At 53.9% G+C, this 16,888-nt stretch overlaps 1 protein-coding gene across 1 annotated transcript; it reads right to left on the reverse strand.

Moving 5' to 3' along the window:
- Positions 1-901: 901 nt before the first annotated feature.
- On the reverse strand, positions 902-15,841 carry GDPD5 (glycerophosphodiester phosphodiesterase domain containing 5). Its single transcript, XM_008582399.1, has 12 exons — positions 15,780-15,841; positions 9,775-9,873; positions 9,373-9,466; positions 8,808-8,953; positions 6,777-6,859; positions 5,489-5,639; positions 4,727-4,945; positions 4,089-4,246; positions 3,650-3,797; positions 1,537-1,619; positions 957-971; positions 902-911 (listed from the first exon to the last, which is right to left on the reverse strand). Exons 1-12 carry the CDS (start codon positions 15,801-15,803, stop codon positions 902-904), a joined length of 1,230 nt encoding a protein of 409 aa, XP_008580621.1. The 5' UTR covers positions 15,804-15,841.
- Positions 15,842-16,888: the final 1,047 nt, after the last annotated feature.

Here is a 16,888-nt window from a genome sequence, read left to right on the forward strand (position 1 = left end):
CACATGGGACTGGGCCTCTGTGGAGAAGGCCTGGTCCCTCACTGCAGACCCAGTGCCAGCATCAGCTGGCATGTGTGGATATCTGCCAGCTGAACAAACGGAGGAAGGAATGACTGGGAAAATGTCCCTGTGCTGAGACATCCCACAGTCAAGGAGCACATGGCTTCTCCTAGAAGCTGGTCAGTGAAGACCCCAACTCAGGAGAGCCTAAGGTACTTGGCCAAGGGGGACTTAGATCCCTGAGATCTAGGTCTCATCTTGGAAACTAACATTAAAACCCAGAAAGAAGGTATCAGGCCAGGGTCTCTGCAGCCAGGCACCTCCAGGACAGGAAGCTCAGCCATTGCGGGGTCCCCCGGGGTGGGGGGGGAACAAGAAAAAGGCTGTGGGGCGGGTAGAGGGGGTGGGAGTCAGAAACAGAAACTAAAGAGCTAGAAAGAGATGAGAGAGACATAGAGAAAGATAAACAGAGAGTATGAACGATGGGAGAGGCAAGCCCGGGGGGGTGGGGAGAAGCCAGCAAGGACGGGAAGAGAGACAGAGGCTTGGCAGCATCTGCATGGGGCAGGTGTGGGGCCCTTGTGAGTGCAGACTTGGGGGATGGGGGTGCCCAGGCAGGGCCCCCTCCTGCTCCACCAGAAGGAGACACTTGCTGAGAGAGGCCAGGTCAGGAACCAGTCAAGGAACGGTGGTCCCCATCTGCAGAAACTGCAGAAGGGGCAGAGTACAGAGGGGCACACAAGCAAGATGGGAAGAGCAGAAAGGGGGACTGTAGGGAAAGAGGTAGAGGAGGAGGAAGATGGGGAGAAGGAGGAGGGGGAGAGGAGGGGGAGGTGGCTTCAGGCAAAGGGAGGTGTCTGCGAGGGTGACCCAGGCACAGGGCTTGGTGCACAGCAGGTTTTCAGACAGAACTGGAGAAGGGAGAAAGAGGAACAGGAGGAGCACACCAGAATTACCTGATCAAGTGATAGCTGTGAGATGCCAGAGTGCAGCAGAGAGAGGGGGGAGGTGGGGAGAGAGAGGAGGGACATGCACCGGGTCAGAGCAGGATGGGACAGAGAGAGAACATCAGTCAAAAGTAAAACCCCGGCCCCTTGGTTCCTGGCTGGGCTGGGGCCCCAGGCTGGCCCTGAACCCTCCCCCAGACCGACCACACCTCCCACTGTGACCAAATCCCAGATGTCATCCTGAGGGGTGGGAGGTTTTTATCCTGGCATGAGCCAGTGCTGGTGGGCACCCATGCCTGGGTTATCAGGTGAGCAGGCAAGCCTGCAGAGGAGCCGAAGGTCACCAGAGTCCACACAGCAAATCATGGCAGAGCTTGGTTCTGGGCTCCCAGCTGGCTCTTCATTCTGGAAGCAACCCAGCCTCTGGCTGAGGGACGATGGGCTGGGGGCCACTGGGAGTCCTTCCTGCTCCCCTGGTCAGGCCTTCTCCTGGCTGAGGACCCAGGGCTCAAGGGTAGGCTCGGGTGGGGGTTGGGCCTGCCCGAGGTCGGGAAGGCATGGAAGTGGTCAGTGGTCAGAGCCTACTCACTTCTGGAGCACGAAGATGCCAACAATGAGGGTGAAGGAGATCAGGTCGGCGGTGACCCACATGAGACAGTACTCGTCCGGGTGCTGTGGACAGATGGCCAAAGGCCAGCTTCTAGTCATGGCCTGTCTAGACTGAGGCTCCAGACTAGGTCCACAGGCCAGAGAGCCCTACAGGACCATTGAGGAGGGGCAGGGGAGCACCTTAAGGAGTCTCGGAGGCTTGAGATTGTGGTATTTGGCAGTGGGCTCTGGGCACAGTGGGCCTGGAGTTGGGGTGGGTGGATGTGTGTGTGCATGCAGGGTATAGGAGATCTGTATGGTGCTCAGGGTAGAGGTGCTGTCCGTTAAGCCTGGAGGGTCTGTGTGCCTAAGAGGTCTCAAAGCAAGAGCTGAATAAAGAAGGGCAGATACAGTCATCCCTTGGTATCCATGGGAGATTTGTTCCAGGACCCTCTGCGGATACCAAAATCCACGGATGCTCAAGTCCTGATATAATATGGTGTAGTATTTGCATATAACAAATGCACATCTTCCTGTACACTTTATCTGTAGATTACTCATAATACCTAATACAATGTTAATGCTATGTAAATACCTGTTATACCGTATTGTTTAGGGAATGAAAGAAAAAATGTCTCTACATGTTCAGTACAGAAATTTTTTTTTTTAAATGTTTTTCATCCATGGTTAGTTGAGTCCAGGGTGCAAAACGCATGGATACAGAGGGCCAACTATGTATGAATTCGGGGGTTACCTAGCAGGGGGGCACGGGAACCTGCAAACAGGCGTGTGGCATCTGTGTGGCGTAAGAGTACACATGTCACTTCTCTAAGACCAGAGGCTGTGGAGCGTGGAGGCTTCCCCTCCAGGGGGGTCACAGAGGGGGCGGGGGAGGGCAAAGGCCCCAGAGAAACCTCAGGCCGCCTCACTTTCAGGCAAACTGGGAAGGAGGGGCCGGGGGTGGCACCTCCTGCTTTTGGTCAGCTCCCTGTGGCCTGAAAACACCAGCGCTCATCACGGCTGCTGCCATGGTCAGTAAGTTATTTCATGTCCTTCTGGGTGGAGCCTTGCAGGTTCTTAGGGACAACAGGCAGGTGAGAGCTGCAGGATGCTCTTTAGGGTTGTGAAAGGATTGTGATGAATTCTGGTGTGTGAAGCCAACTGGCCAGGTCCCCGTTTCCTCCTCTCCTTGATGACCCTCTTTTGGCTTTGTCCTTCCCTCTGTCCATCATTCCCACCAGTCTCACTCCCTTCCCCTGGGCTGTGTCCCCTTCACTGTCCTCTCCTACATAACTACCCATAACTTTGATCTATTGACCTCTTAGCCATAAGCAGACCCCCCACCTGCCCTCCGTGTCCTCAGGGAGGTGGCAGTGGAGGGACGGCCCCAGTACATAGGAGGGAGACCAAAGCCCCGCCAGGGGCACAGCAGGGACTAGAACTGTCTGCTGGTGTTCAGTCAACCAACAGCAGAGAACAGCTGTTCTCTGAGCACATTTTTTTTTTCCTTTTTGTCTTTTTCTCGTGGCCGGCAACGGATCGCAACCCTCAGTGTCGCGCCCGTACCGTACCGGGGACCGGCAACGGGATCGCAACCCTCGGTGTTGCTCCCACGCCTCGCTCAGCCAGTGAGCGGCCGACCGGTCTGTATGTGGGATCCGAACCCTCGGCGGGAGCGCCACCACACTTCCCAAGCGGCGCACTATAGCAGTGTGCCACCGGGCAGGCCCTCTGAGCACATTTTAATGTTCCCTGTTCTTGTCCTGTTGTCACTCTCTTTTTCCAATGACTTCCCTCCCTTTAAAACAAAATACAATAAATAACATCCCAAACCAAAATACCCAAGTAGTCGTTTACTTCTCTAGGGCCCTTAAGTGACGTTCTTACCCCTGTGGGTCAGACCCAGGGTCTTCCCAGCACCTTAGTGAAGAGCCCAGAGGCCGTGAAAATCCTCCTCATGCCTCAAGTCTGTACCCCCGACCCATGGACTCCCCCACCCTCTGAGAGCTCACCAGGGAGAGCCCCAAGTGCACAGCTTGCTGAGTGGTTGGGGCAGGCCAACTCTCTGTACCCCTCCCCCTGTGTCCTCTGTCCCCAACAATCTCCCAACTCACCATGATCCAGAGGGGGGAAGGCACCTGGGACAGAGTGTGGGAGTTGTCAGAGGTGACAGATGGGACCCCTGCACACCACAGCAGAGAGAAGAGCCACGGTGTGTTGATGGTGTAGAGGTTCACACTCAGGTTCCAGGATGCGTAGTCCCTGTGGAGAAGGGAACAGAGGCTGATCGGCCAAGTGGATTCTGTGTCTGGGCCCAGTGTGGGAAAGTATGTCCCCTTCACAACCTCATGCTGTCCTCACAACTACCCCTGGAGGAGAGAATGTCCACTCCCAGAGGACCAGGTCTGCCCGATGCTCTCAGCCTCTCATCTTTGAGCCACGTGTGCCTGGTCACCTGTGTGCCCAGCCCTCTGCCTAGCTAGGCAAGAGCGACAGGCCTGGGGGAGAATCAGTGCTTCCCTCTTTGGGTAAAGCCTGGGGTAGGGCGAGCACCTGAGCTCCTGGCGGGACACCTGAGTGTAGCGCAGGTTCAGCCGCTGGATGTGGCCTTTCCGCAGGCTGGCGACCGCCTCCTTGGAGCCCGACGTCTGCTGGAAGCCGGGAGCCACCTTCCGCACCAGGGGCCTCTGCCTGTTAGGCAGCCACATGACCTGTGACAGGAGAGGGGCAGACTCACGCTTCTCTTCTGCAAAATGCAGTAGAAGCACCCACCCCTCCTAACACACCTGGAAGGTTAAAAGGGCTGGGACTTGGCACAAGATAAAAAAGCTTAGATAGAATCATTATCAGGGGACGACTGAGTTCCAGCCACGGTGCTGAAGCACTCTGCCAACAATGGAAGCTTCCCTTCTGGACTGCTGTCACGACAAGATGGATAACCCAAACGTCCCTTACTCTGCACATGGCCACCAGCATCTAGAGTGTCATAAGTTGGTGTCAAGATTCCTCTGGTCCCAATTATCACACCATGATGAAGTAACCAGAGAACCTGGACCTGCTCTTGCCCTTCCTACATTTTAAAGACTTCCTTGTTCCCCCCTTGTCCCCACAATGACCCTGTCAAGGCCAGGGGCATTTTATAACTGTGAAAGGAGCTGAGGCTGGACGGTGCTGGGTGGGCTGGGCCCCACCTGGTGCTGGGGGAAGCCGGAGCGCAGCAGGGCCTCCAGGGTGACGTTGAGGAAGCCGGCGCGGTAGGGGTGCTCCCAGGGCAGCTCGTGCAGGTTCAGCAGCAGCGTGGCGTTGCCCTTGGCCAGCTCCAGGAGCTCCGCCAGGCTGCAGATGGACTGGTTCTGGGCCTCCCTATGGTCGGAGGGCGATAGGGAGTCGGCCGTCCAGAAGGGGTCAGTCTGGCAGAGACAGGGACGCATATGGCTGTGTCACCAGCCCTCTGGGGCCCCCACGTGCCTTCCTGGAAGAGGGAAGAGATCCCTGGGCTGCCAGTGTCTGCTGGTGTGTGTCAGGTAAATTGATGACTGTGACCCTGTGGGGGGTGCAGGAGTCCCACCCCTAACCTTTCTACCCCACACCCTGCTTACCAAGAGTGATTTGCTTGGAATGTCTCCCAGAACCCCAGCTTGTTTCTCCTTTAGTAGCATTTCAGACCAGAGAACCAACCTCCCTCTAGAGTTTCACAGAGTTAACAATTCTAACCATTAACTGTCATCATCACCATCAACTATTTCTGGTAAGGGTGACAGACCCAAAACAAGCAGTGACAACCATAAGGTTTGGGACACAGTGGCAGGAGCCCAGAGGAGGCTGCTCACCAGCCTGGCTGTGGGTCAGGGAAGCTCTGGGAGTGGGGTCACCAGAGTTACTGGCTGCCCCTGTCTCCCTCATGCCTCGGGAGGCCCTGCCACGTTTAGGACTGGGACTAGCTGCAGTCAGACCTTCAGGAACCACTGGCCAGCGTTGAGCCTCTGTAGGACAGTCCAGTTGAGCATGGAGGCAGGCCTGCGTGCGAGCTCCGGGAACAGCTCCTGCACATTGGTGGTGCGCCGCAGGGTGGTGTCATGCATGAGGAAGGGCACGCCGTCCAGGCTGTGGGGAGGGGGCCTACTAAGTCCCCACCCTCCCAGGTCTCACACCCGCCACTGGTGACCCCCACCCCCACACTCCTCCCCAGCCACCGTGGGAACTGGCTGGCTCTGCTCCCTCAGGCCTCAGAGTCCCCATCTTCACAGGGAGGACGGTGGGCTGGTGGGTGACCCCAAAGGGCCAACACCCTCTGGCTCTCTATGAGGGTCAGATGGGAGTGAGGACCACCAAGGAGGGAGGGCTGGGAAAAGGCTGTGCCAATTCTCTTAGCGAACTTGGAAGGTAGATGCTACCTCGTTTGATAATGGGGAAACTGAGGCAAGGAGAGGAGCTCAAGGCCCGTAGCCAGTAAGTGGAAGAATGTGGCATGGAACCAAGTCCATGTGAAACCATAACGAGAACAGTGCAATACAGGCCCCTTTGACAGATTCCACCCTCACCTCCACCACCATCTTTGTCTTCTCACCACAGCTGCCAACGTGAAACAGTGAAGGGCACCTGTGCGCCCCTCCCCACTATCCCTCAAGGCGTTTTACCACCACCTGCTAGAAAGCTGTGAGAAATACACAGTGCTATGATGTCTACGCTGGGACTAATGTCCTCACAAATGCGGTGCCCTTGTTCAGCACACAACCTGTGCAACTATGTATGGCAGGCTTCCCCATCCCCTTCTCAGAGATAACCTCTGTAATGAGATGCCTGCTGTTTACTCTAATACATACTCATATATCTATGTGTGGAAAATATATACATCACTGTGTGTAGTCTTGTAAAGTATAACTGGCATCACAGTGAACACACACCGCTCTGCAACTTGCTTATTTTTCTCACCAGAGTATTTGAGCTCTATCACGCACAGCCATATGGGTCTCGTTTTTCCTTCAAGTGGATCTGTGGCAGGGCTCCGGTCCCCCCCTTCCCCCCGCTTGAATCAAGAGTATCTGTTCTTTCCTCTACTTTATATCCTGGAGTTTGGCACCAGATTCAGTTGCACGAACAGGGTGCCTGCCCTGCCATGGATAATCCAAGTCACCACCCTCCCATCTCCAAGGCTCTGGGACCAGAGGTTCCACCAACAGAGACCCAGATGCTGATGCCTGGGCAGGGGAGGAGGTGCTGTCCTGCCTCTCCAACACCTACCTGATGGTGACGTCGGCCTGGAGCCCATATAGCTTCTGCTGGAGGGCCTTCTGGAAGGACATCAGCGTGTGCTCTGGAGCCAGCTGGGAAGGTAGGGTGGTGGAGGGAGAGCCAGGATTCTGCTGATATATCCCTCCCTAGCCAGTGGAGTCTTCTGTGTTGGAGGCTGGGGTAGGCCTTTCTCTAATTCTGTCTCCTACAAAGGGTAGCTGTGGGACCCTGGGCACCCACTCAGCTTCTTGAAGTTCAGTTTCTTCATCTGTTAAGTTATGCCTGCCTCACGGGTATTTTTTTAGGGGGATGGGGCAGCAGGGGTAGTTAGTGTCAATGTATATAAGTGCCTAACATATAGCTAGCACTTAATAAGTAGTAGCTATGACCATTATATTATCATTTCTGTATTCCAGGCACTGACCTAGGCATTGGGGACCAGAGGGCTTTTATACAAAAAAAAAAAAAAAAAAGCATGTGACTCTGTGGCAGCCTTGGGCTGGCGCTGAATGCAAAATCCCCTCGTTATACCCTGAGCTGAGTCTACGTGGAGATCCTGGAGGGAGGGGAAAGGGCAGGTGGGTTGGTGGAGTTTCAGTTGGGTAACTAGTTTCCTCATCTATCCAAACATGACAATAGCATATCCCTCCCTGGACTCTTACATGGATTAAAAGTTTCTAGCATGTTGCCTGATATACAGTGTTTAAATAAATGGCAATTGTTAACTCTCTAGCATATAAAGCAGAGGATCCTGGTTCTAGCTTTGACTCTGCCATTAACCGGCTCTGTGACCTTGGGTGAATTTCTTCCTCCTGTGGACCTCAGTTTCCCCACTTGCCCCTTGGGGATGTATACTCACTGTTCTCTGAGGGTCCTTATGGTTGGGAGGGTTGGGATTGTAAATCTCCCTCCCTAGTTACATCTGGTCTGAGGACCCTGTCATACCCTTTGCTGCCACTGGGGGCCAGCATCAAACCACGGATGGGGCTAAGACCAGGCGCGAGCTGGTTAGTTCAGTTGGTTACAGCATGGTGCTGATAACACCTTCAGGGTGATTCGCAGCCCCGTCAGACTCAATACCTCCTTTTAAAACAGTAACTTTGTGAGGCCCCCTTTACTACCCTCAAATCCAGTGACACAGTGGAACTTCCAACAGAGACCAAGCTCTCAGGAAGTCCCCAAATGCCCCCGGAAGGTGGGGGGTGGTATTGCCTCTATTGAGAAGCACAGGCTCAAGGCTTTTGAGGGTGAGGAGACCCTGGTCCAGAGAGGGGGTTGCCTGGAGTAACAATAATGTCCAGCTCTTACTCTGCATGTCGGGTGCATATCTGGGGACTTCATACATGCTAACTCCAGCTCTCACAACCCTGAGGCAGGCACTCTCACTATTCCCATGGTACAAGGTGAGGGGACCAAGCCCGAGGAGGGAAACCATCTGGGCTCCCACAGCTGTCAGGAGCTGAGCTGGGAGTCCAACCCAGGTAGCATGGCTCTGGAGCCTACCTGCTGCCCAAACTAAGCTCCCCCAAAGAGTCATAGGGCACCTCAGTGGCAGAACCGGCCACAGACTTCAACTCCTTCCTCTCTCTCCAACTCAATCCAGTTCAGCTGTCCTCTCTTTAACAGCCAGCTCTGAGTTGCATCCTGCCCTCCTGCCCCCACAGCCCACACAGTGTTCTCCTGCTGCCTGGGCACAGTCCTTAGGCCCCACACACAGCATCTCTCTCCTGGGCTCTCCTAACCTGAAAGCTGGTGATGTCTGCCCTGGGCTTAACACCCCCCTTCCTGTCTGCAGGGCCCTTAGGATAAAAGTTAAATCTTTTTGGCAAGATGCCTTCAGGGCTCTTCAGGATTTGGTCCCATCTAAGTTCTCCAGGCCTTTTCACCAATCTTTCCCATATACCTCCCAAAAGAGAGTTGGAAGTTGTTGCTATTATTATATTACATATATTTTATCCATTTCCCAACCAGTCCCTCCCCTAGAATGGCAGCTGCACCCACCCCCAACCTGATCTGTTAGAATCCTCAGGTAGCACTCACCATGGGGGCCCCACGGTGGCCGATGAGGGCAGGCTTGGGGCCCAGGTCCTTTTTCTCCATGATGCAGGGAGAGGAGATGGTGAGAGGGGCCAGGTAGAGGGCAAACACCACGGCAAAGAAGGTACAGAGAATGGCCACCTGGGAGGCTGCAGACATGGGCCATGAGTGCCCCTGCTGAGCCATTAGGCTCCTGCCATGTCCAATGATGAGCCTTGAACAGGTTGGGTTGGGATGCTGGGCCCCTCTCCCCCCCCCACCTGTCAGGACCCAGGTGCTCTGGAGTGCAGCCCCCATTCCTGCTGGGAAGGTGAATACCTCCCCTAACTCATACACACACACCTGGCCGCATGGACATTGAGCTGCAGGGGAGGGAAACAGCATGAGGCTGACCGAGGTTGCAGCCCTTCATGGAATCTGTGGGCCATCAGAGCCAGAACCCCCAACACTGGGCACAAGGGCAGCAGGTCATCCCTAGACCACCCAGGTCAGGCCCAGGTGAGGGCAGCACAAGCTGGCCTTGGTACTTGCAGGTGTTGGGGGGCAGGCCCTACCCAGTTGTACTCACAAGACCGCTCTGCGCGGGCGAATTGTCCTGCCACGATCCAGGAGAGTGCAGTGACCGCAGCCAGGGCCCCCATGTGCAGGAATGGTGCTGTGCCCTGTGTGTGGGAGAGGTAAGAGGGATCCGTGACTCCCAGCTGTGCCCAGGCCCTCTGGTCACTAGTGTCCTGACAGCATACCTCCATCTAGGGGGCAGACAACCCTATCTCCATTTGCCAACTGAGGATGCTGGGCCTCTCAGGACCCTGGCATGTAGCAAGCTCCCTGCCTCTGACCTGCTGTGTAAGCCTGGGCGCCTCCCTGCTCCTCTCTGGGCTGTGGTCTAGAGAAAGGGAGTGATAAAGGCGCTGCCTTGTTACAAGGGTCCCGGGGAAGCAGTACCCCCACCCCCGCCCCCCACACTCACCTGTAGGGAGATCAGCAGCACCTCCCACTCATCCTCCCACAGCTGGGCCACGGCTGACATGGCCACCACCGTGAAGGCCAGGATGACCATCAGCCCTACCTAGAAGGGGCAAGAGGCACCAGACAGAGGTCAGAGCAAATGTGAGGGTTGCCAGCATGTCTGAGAGGGACTACATGGCATGGGCTGGAAGAAAGCCAAAGACGGGCAGACAGAGATGGCAGTGAGAGATAGAGGCAGGAGGAGGCAGGCAGACCCAGTGACAAAGGGACAGTGAAAACAGAAGAGGATGGAGAGAAGAGATGAGGAGGGAACCACTTAGCTAGTGGGGTCTCCCCTGCACATCCAAGGGCTGCCCAGCACGCCCGGCCTCCTCCTGAAGCAAGACCCTTTCATCTGCAGGACAGATGGAATGACTTGCCCAGGTGCTGGGGGCAGGTGGCAGATGCGCGGTCCAGCCTCGCACGCTGGCTGGGCTCACAGTGATATACATATAAAATACGTTAGGGACCAGATGCTCAGGGCTGGGGCCCAGGGCAAGCTTGGAGATGTGGCCAGTGGGCAGAACTCTGTCTCACTGCGTGCCCTGCCTGAGGGTGAGGGCAGAGACAGTGGCCTATCCATCTTTGCTCCCTGCCAGGTGAGGAAGATTAATTCCTGCGTGGGATTAAGTTTTCTTTTAGAGGCTTGTCATTCTAGTCTATCAGCCTGGAAACTAACGTTCCCATAAGAAAAAGTAACAAAGCTGAGATACGTAGGGGCCTGTCCAGTGTGACAAGCCAGCTCGGGACACAAGGGAAGGGGAGGAGGTGCAGGTGTGCCCGGGGCCGGGTGAGGCACCTCACCTTGCCTTCCGTTTATTCTCCTAGCACCCCAGGTGAGCTATCATCATCCCCATTTTACACACAAGGAATTGAGGCTCAGACAGCCTAGGGGCTTGCTTGGTCCTGTCCCTTTTAAGAGGCAGATCCAGAGCAAGCCCCTTCTGTCTCAGAGGTGGTGCTCTTTCTTGGATGTCAAACTGCTGTCAAGAAGGTAAAAGAGTCTCTGGGGGGCTCGGAATTTCTAACAGTCCCTGAGAACCACGTCCCCTCCTCCCTGCTGCCCTCTCGTGGCCCTGGGAGGAGGCCCTGGACACAGCCAGTGTCTCTGAAGGGTCATTTCTGAGAGTGTCTTATTACAATACTTAACTGCTAGTGGAAATACTTGCAATAAAACTGATTCCCCATAATCCTAAAACAATTAAAAATGTGATTATCCCTGCGTTTTACAGTTGCTGTGGTGGCAACCTTCATGCTCCGCAGCATTACATTACAGAATGCTCAGCATCTAGGATTTCCCCCCTACGTTGTGTCCTTAATCCCCAGCAATGCACTGACTCCCAACAATGTGACTACCATTCCTTAAATCTGACTGGGAAGGATGAACCCTGCCCTAGAAGCCTGGATACAGAACCCTGCCCTCCTCTGAGAAAGTAGTCTTAGTGGGTCTTTCTGTCCTGGTGGGACTGTTGTTGCAGTAGCAATGGGAGGGACGAAGGTTACAGCAGGTACGTTCATTCATTCAGTGAGCCTTGCCTGGGTGCAGGGACCCAAGAGGAGCTAGAGTCCAGCGTTGCAGAGGTGCCACAGGTTGGCCTCTTGGGGGTGTCTAGCCTCTGGGTTCTGTGGTCCAAATGACAGACAGCTGGCCTGGGTTAAGGGCCACACTCCAGGCACACTCCTGGGTCAAATCCTGGCTCGCCTACCTAATGGGGAAGTTAACCTCTCCAGGGATCTTTCCTGACTGTGAAATGGCGACAGAGAGTGTCCACCTGGAAGGGGCGGGGAAAGACGGATGAGAACATGCAAGTGAAGGGCTCAGCACTGTGGCTGGCACCAAGGCCTATGCTTACTAAATGCTGGTGGTATCACTTTAAAAGTGAGCGTGGTATCAAATGAGCAGGATTACTGAGAGGAGCAAATGAAATACTGTGCGGAAAGCACCTGACACCTGCAGTAAGCACCCAGTGAATGAGGGGTATTGCTTTTATGATGAGCACAGTGCCTGGCACACAGGAGGCTCTCAGGGAATGTGTCTTCCTGAAGCCACAGCTGGAGGGACAGAAGCTGCACTCTGGGAAGAACTGTAGGGCCGGGGCCAGCTGCTTGGACAGAAGGCTGAATTCACCAGGAACATGGATGAGGTGGAAATGGTGGGACCGCAAGCAAAGGTGCTGATCATGTCTGGGCTGGGGGCAGGTGTGCCAGCCCTGGCTCAGCCAGCAACTTGCTGTGTGGCTGTGTGGTGCCCAGTGCTCTTCCACAAAGGAAGCAGGCTGGGCAGTGGGCTGCTGTACAGTGGTGAGGGAGTCAGGCAAGGACACAGGAGGAGCACAGTATGCTCAGGGCTATGACAAGGGACAGCCTGGGGAGGTGGGAGCTGGAACTGAAGCACCTCGCACAGGCAGCATCTGAGCTGATCGTGGGTGGTGGGTGGGGCAGGCCAGAGGCACCTCAGGGAAAGGACCAACTATTTACTGTGAAGCCCCCAAGAACCTTCACCTCACCTCCTGGGTCCCTGGACTTCTGAAGGCTCACCTGGGAGGGATTTCTGGGAAACAGGAGTTTGAGGAAGAAGAGGAAGGTCTCCAAGTGGGCACCCGGATCCACTCACAGCACCCAGCCTGCGACCAGTAGGCTCCCCACCCAGTCCTCAGCACTTTGCCCTCCCCTCCTCAGGACGCAAGGGAACAAGAGACTCTCAAAATAAAGATCACGAGGACAACGTACTGAAAACTCTAGCCTTTAAAGCAATACAGGGAACTGGCTAGAACAGAGAGATAAATGAAAATAAGTAAAAAGTTCCTAAAAAGATCTAAATACACTAAAAAATTCAGTATATGATAAAAGTAGCATCTCAAAATAGAGGGGAAAGTATGGATTATTCTGTACAGAAAACTGGGAACACTGGGAAACCACCTAAAAGGAACAAAGTAAGATCACACTATGCCCCAAAACAACTTCCAAAAAGATTAAAAAATTGAAACGTTAAAAAAAGTGGAAACATATAATTACCAAGTGATACCATAGAAACATTTTTTATAATCTTGGAGTGGCAAAGACCTTTCTGAGTCTGACAGAAAACCCACGGGCCATAAGAAGAGATGACAGATTCAAATACTTAAGAATATAAAAAACCTGTATGCCAAAAATACAATAAGTGAAGTCAAAAGATGAATGACAAATGAGATAGAAGTATTTGCAGTTCATCAGCCAAGGGGCTAATTTCCCAAACCTACAAAGAGCTCCTGCAAAATCAAAAAGCAAACCCCATGGCAAAAAGGGCAAAAGATATGAAGAGACACTTTTCTACAAGAAAGGAAAATACAAATGACTCAAATACGTGAAAAATGCCAAATCTAACTCACCATAAGGGAAATGCAAATTAAAACTACAGTGAGGTACTCTTCTTCGCCCATCACATTGGCAAGAGTCGAGAAATCAGCTAACACTTTGCAGGCAAGGGTGTTTTTACAGGCACAACCATACATTGCCAAGGGAGCATGAATTGGTGGCTCTTGGCAAGGAGACTATTTGGCAAGGTCAAAATCATGAAAATACACATTCTTTACCCAGAAATTGCTCTCCCAGGTCACTGCCACACTGTCCTGGCAAAGAGCTGAAAGCAACCAGGATGTCGACCAAATTCATCAACAGGGAACTGGCTAGATACCCAGGGAGTTAGGGAACATCCCGATCAGGCAGCAGCAGCAAGTGATGGACACCAGTGCGGACGCTCTGAATGCACCGAAGAAGGAACGTACCTCTCTTAATGTGCAGAACAGAGGGTGCAGCAGGCTACTATGTGTGTTTAAAGAAAAAGGAAATGGATATGTATATTTGTACATGCTTAAAATATCTCTACAAAGAACGTGGGAAGATTTTTACTGTGTGTTTTTTGTGCCTTTTGAATTTTGAAACATGTCATTGTATTATGTGTTCAAAAATTAATTAAAGCAAAACAAACAAAAAATGAATAAAGATTCCTTAGAATCTTAGAATCAAAAAACAGAATCCTGGCAGTAGAATTTCCAGCCCCTGCTTGAGCACTCTGAGCCCCAGGATCTCCCTCCCTCCTGGCGTGGTGGGCACAGCTATGGGCCCAGCTATGGGTCACTCTACCTGGAAGGACCTTCCTCGTGCTGAGATCCCATGGGAGGGGCAGAGGGGAGAGGAAAGCAGCTGGCACTCTGGGAGCTGGCACCAGCATGGATGATGGGATCTCACTCCCTGCACTGATCTGCCACCTCCACTGCTCAGTGGCTCTATAGGCCTCTCTATTAGGATCAAGCAGATATGACCTGACCTGCTGAGAGCCGAGCATGGTCTCAGGAGGTGGCCACAGTGTGTGCCAGCCCCACCCAGGATGCCTGCTGGTGCAGTTCTTTCAGGTGTCAGCTTGGCAGCTGGGAGAAGAAAGTGCCTCACAGAGGGGACTGTGGAAGTGCAGAGGAGAGCTCAGGATAGAGTGACGACCAGAAGGAGAGTGGGAGGGGACCAAGGGTTACTCGCTGCTCTTTACCCCTCCAAGACTTCAGTCACCGGCTCTGACTGCTAAGCAACAGTCCCCTGTAATTAACTGACCTGGATGCCCCCTTGGATGCTCGTGGGTACCTCCCCTACACATCCCAATTCAACCCACCCTGTCCCTCTTCCTCTTCCTGCTCCATGTCCCCCTTCTAGCTGGAAATGAATCCCTCCCCTCCAAGTCACTCTAGACCCATCTCATGGGCTTACGGTTGTTTCTGGACATTTCTGCCCCTTCCTAAATGGTGTGCCCACTCTGAGAGCCAGGCTGTAAGAGAAGAGAGATGACCCAGCTCTCCCTCCATGGCTTAGGTGTTCCTGGGAGGGCATCTTGGTCAGCTTTGCACTACCCCTGTGCCCACCAGTGCCTCAAGAAGAGCAGGCATCACAACATACATGCAGCACCATGTGTGCAATGAATGGTGAGCCAGAGACTAAGGCTCTAGAACATATGAAGCCTGCCTGCTTTGGGCCCAGCCCTAGTGGGGCATTGGGCACAGGGAGATGGACAACACTTATTCTGGTCTGCAAGGGGCACCCAGGCTGAGGTGGGTTGGGGTCAGGGAGCCAGATGGAAATTGACAACACAGATGCTCAGAGACGTGGCAGAGGAGGCTGCAGGGGCTGGGGGGCCTGGTGAGAGAAGCCTGTGTACATAGGGGAGGAGTACCAAGAAAGGGGTTCAAAAGGCAGTTTACGGGGGCGAGAACAAAGGGTAAAAGTAGAGTAGAGGCAGACACACTGGGAGGGCCTGTGATGTCTCACACAGCAGAAGCTAAGGGTGACTGTCCCATGACAGGAGCTGGGAATCATTGGCAAGGGCCAGATCATGCCGGGTGGGGGAGTTTGGGTCATCCTGGGAGCAATGGGAGTGGTGGAAAAGGCTTTAAGTTGGGGAATGACATTGTCAGATCACTGAAGTACTTAGAGGAAGGTGAGACCTGAGGCAGAACCAGCCAGAGGGCCAGTTACTACAACACGTGCTGAGAACTGTGTGGGTTAATCACATGGCCACAGGGCTAGAAGCCTGGATTTTCCACTTATAAACTGGGAGACCTTGGACAAGTTATTTAATGTCTTTGGACCTCAGTTTTTCCAACTGCGAAATAGGATGATAATAGTATTCACAACACAGGGTTGCTATGAGGGTTAGTTAAGAGACCTTGGACAAGTTATTTAATGTCTTTGGACCTCAGTTTTCCCAACTGCGAAATAGGATGATAATAGTATTCACAACACAGGGTTGCTATGAGGGTTAGTTAAATAAGTTAATGCAGGCCAGGTTGTGAGAACAGTACTTGGCACATGGTGAATGCTCAGGTTAGCTCCTAGAACAATTATAACCATGATCTAGGGGAGGGGTGATGTGTCCAGGCTGTTCCTCTGCTGCCCTGGCATCCACCCCCCTGCCCCTTCCAGCCCAGTGGAGGTGGCCCTCACCTTGTGCAGCCAGTGCAGGTTCATCTGCTGCCCCACGGCAACATGACATAGTGCCAGGACCTGAGGAGGGGCCCAGAGGGTGACAGTCAGGCCCTGTATGTGGCCAGAAGGCTTCACCAGTTCCCCAGACACCCTATTACTCTCCCTCCAGGTGACAGGAATACCCTGCCCAGCCCTGCCCAGCCCAGCCCAAGCCTGGTCTCCTCCCAGATTATTCCAGGCCTCTAGGCTCCTCCTTCTCTGGCATTTCTACCTCAAGAGGTCACCAAGTCCTGCTACACTTAGACTGCCTAATAGAACTCACCAAATGTTTTGGGAGTTCCAGACCCCAGGATTCTGAAACAGACTTGAGCCCTGTGTCCAGGGAGTCCCCAGTCCAGCATGGGGATTGACCTGAGTCTCACTGAGTGAAGTATTTGGAGCAGGATCCCAAAGCAGAGGTTCTTGGAGGAGGAGGAGATATGTGGTGGGGCCTAATATCTGGGATGGCTCTCACTAGGTCAGGAAGGGGCAGCTGAGGGAGACTGGCAAAAGCGAGGTGACCTCCCACCTTGGAGGACTCAGAGGTGCAGCAGCCCGAGGCCCTGGGTAAAGCTAGCTTCACCCTTTAGATGAGGATGGGCCCTCCATCAACCCAGCACAGGCCAAGTCTCCCTTCCCCTGGGAGCAGGGTGGCCTGCCTTCCAAGACAGGCCCACGTACCAGGAGGCCCGCGATGTACGATCACTGAGTGCACTCATCTTACTGTACAGTTGGGGAAACTGAGGGCTAAAGAGGGGCAGGACTTTCTGCTGGTAACTATTCCTGAGAGATGTTCTGGTCCCTCTTATCTCCCAAGTGTGACCACTTTTGGCAGGGAGCCCTCCAGGACAGCAACAGCCCAGATCCCCTCCCCCAACCTTCATCCAGTTCTGACCACCTGGGTCCTGCTCACATCCTCTTACTGCATGAGCTGTCCCCAGAGACTCTCAAGACCAAGAGGGCTGGGCCAGGGTCTCCTGAACCCAGCACTGACTCCACGACACTGAGATGACAGGTTGAAGGAGCTGCAGGTCAGCAGGCATCCCTGAGTCCCAGGCAGGCCCTCCCTTGCAGCCTCCCCAACAGGG

This window comes from Galeopterus variegatus, unplaced genomic scaffold, assembly GCF_000696425.1.
Source record: "Galeopterus variegatus unplaced genomic scaffold, G_variegatus-3.0.2 Scaffold2601, whole genome shotgun sequence".
In the NCBI taxonomy this organism is placed as follows: Eukaryota; Metazoa; Chordata; class Mammalia; order Dermoptera; family Cynocephalidae; genus Galeopterus; species Galeopterus variegatus.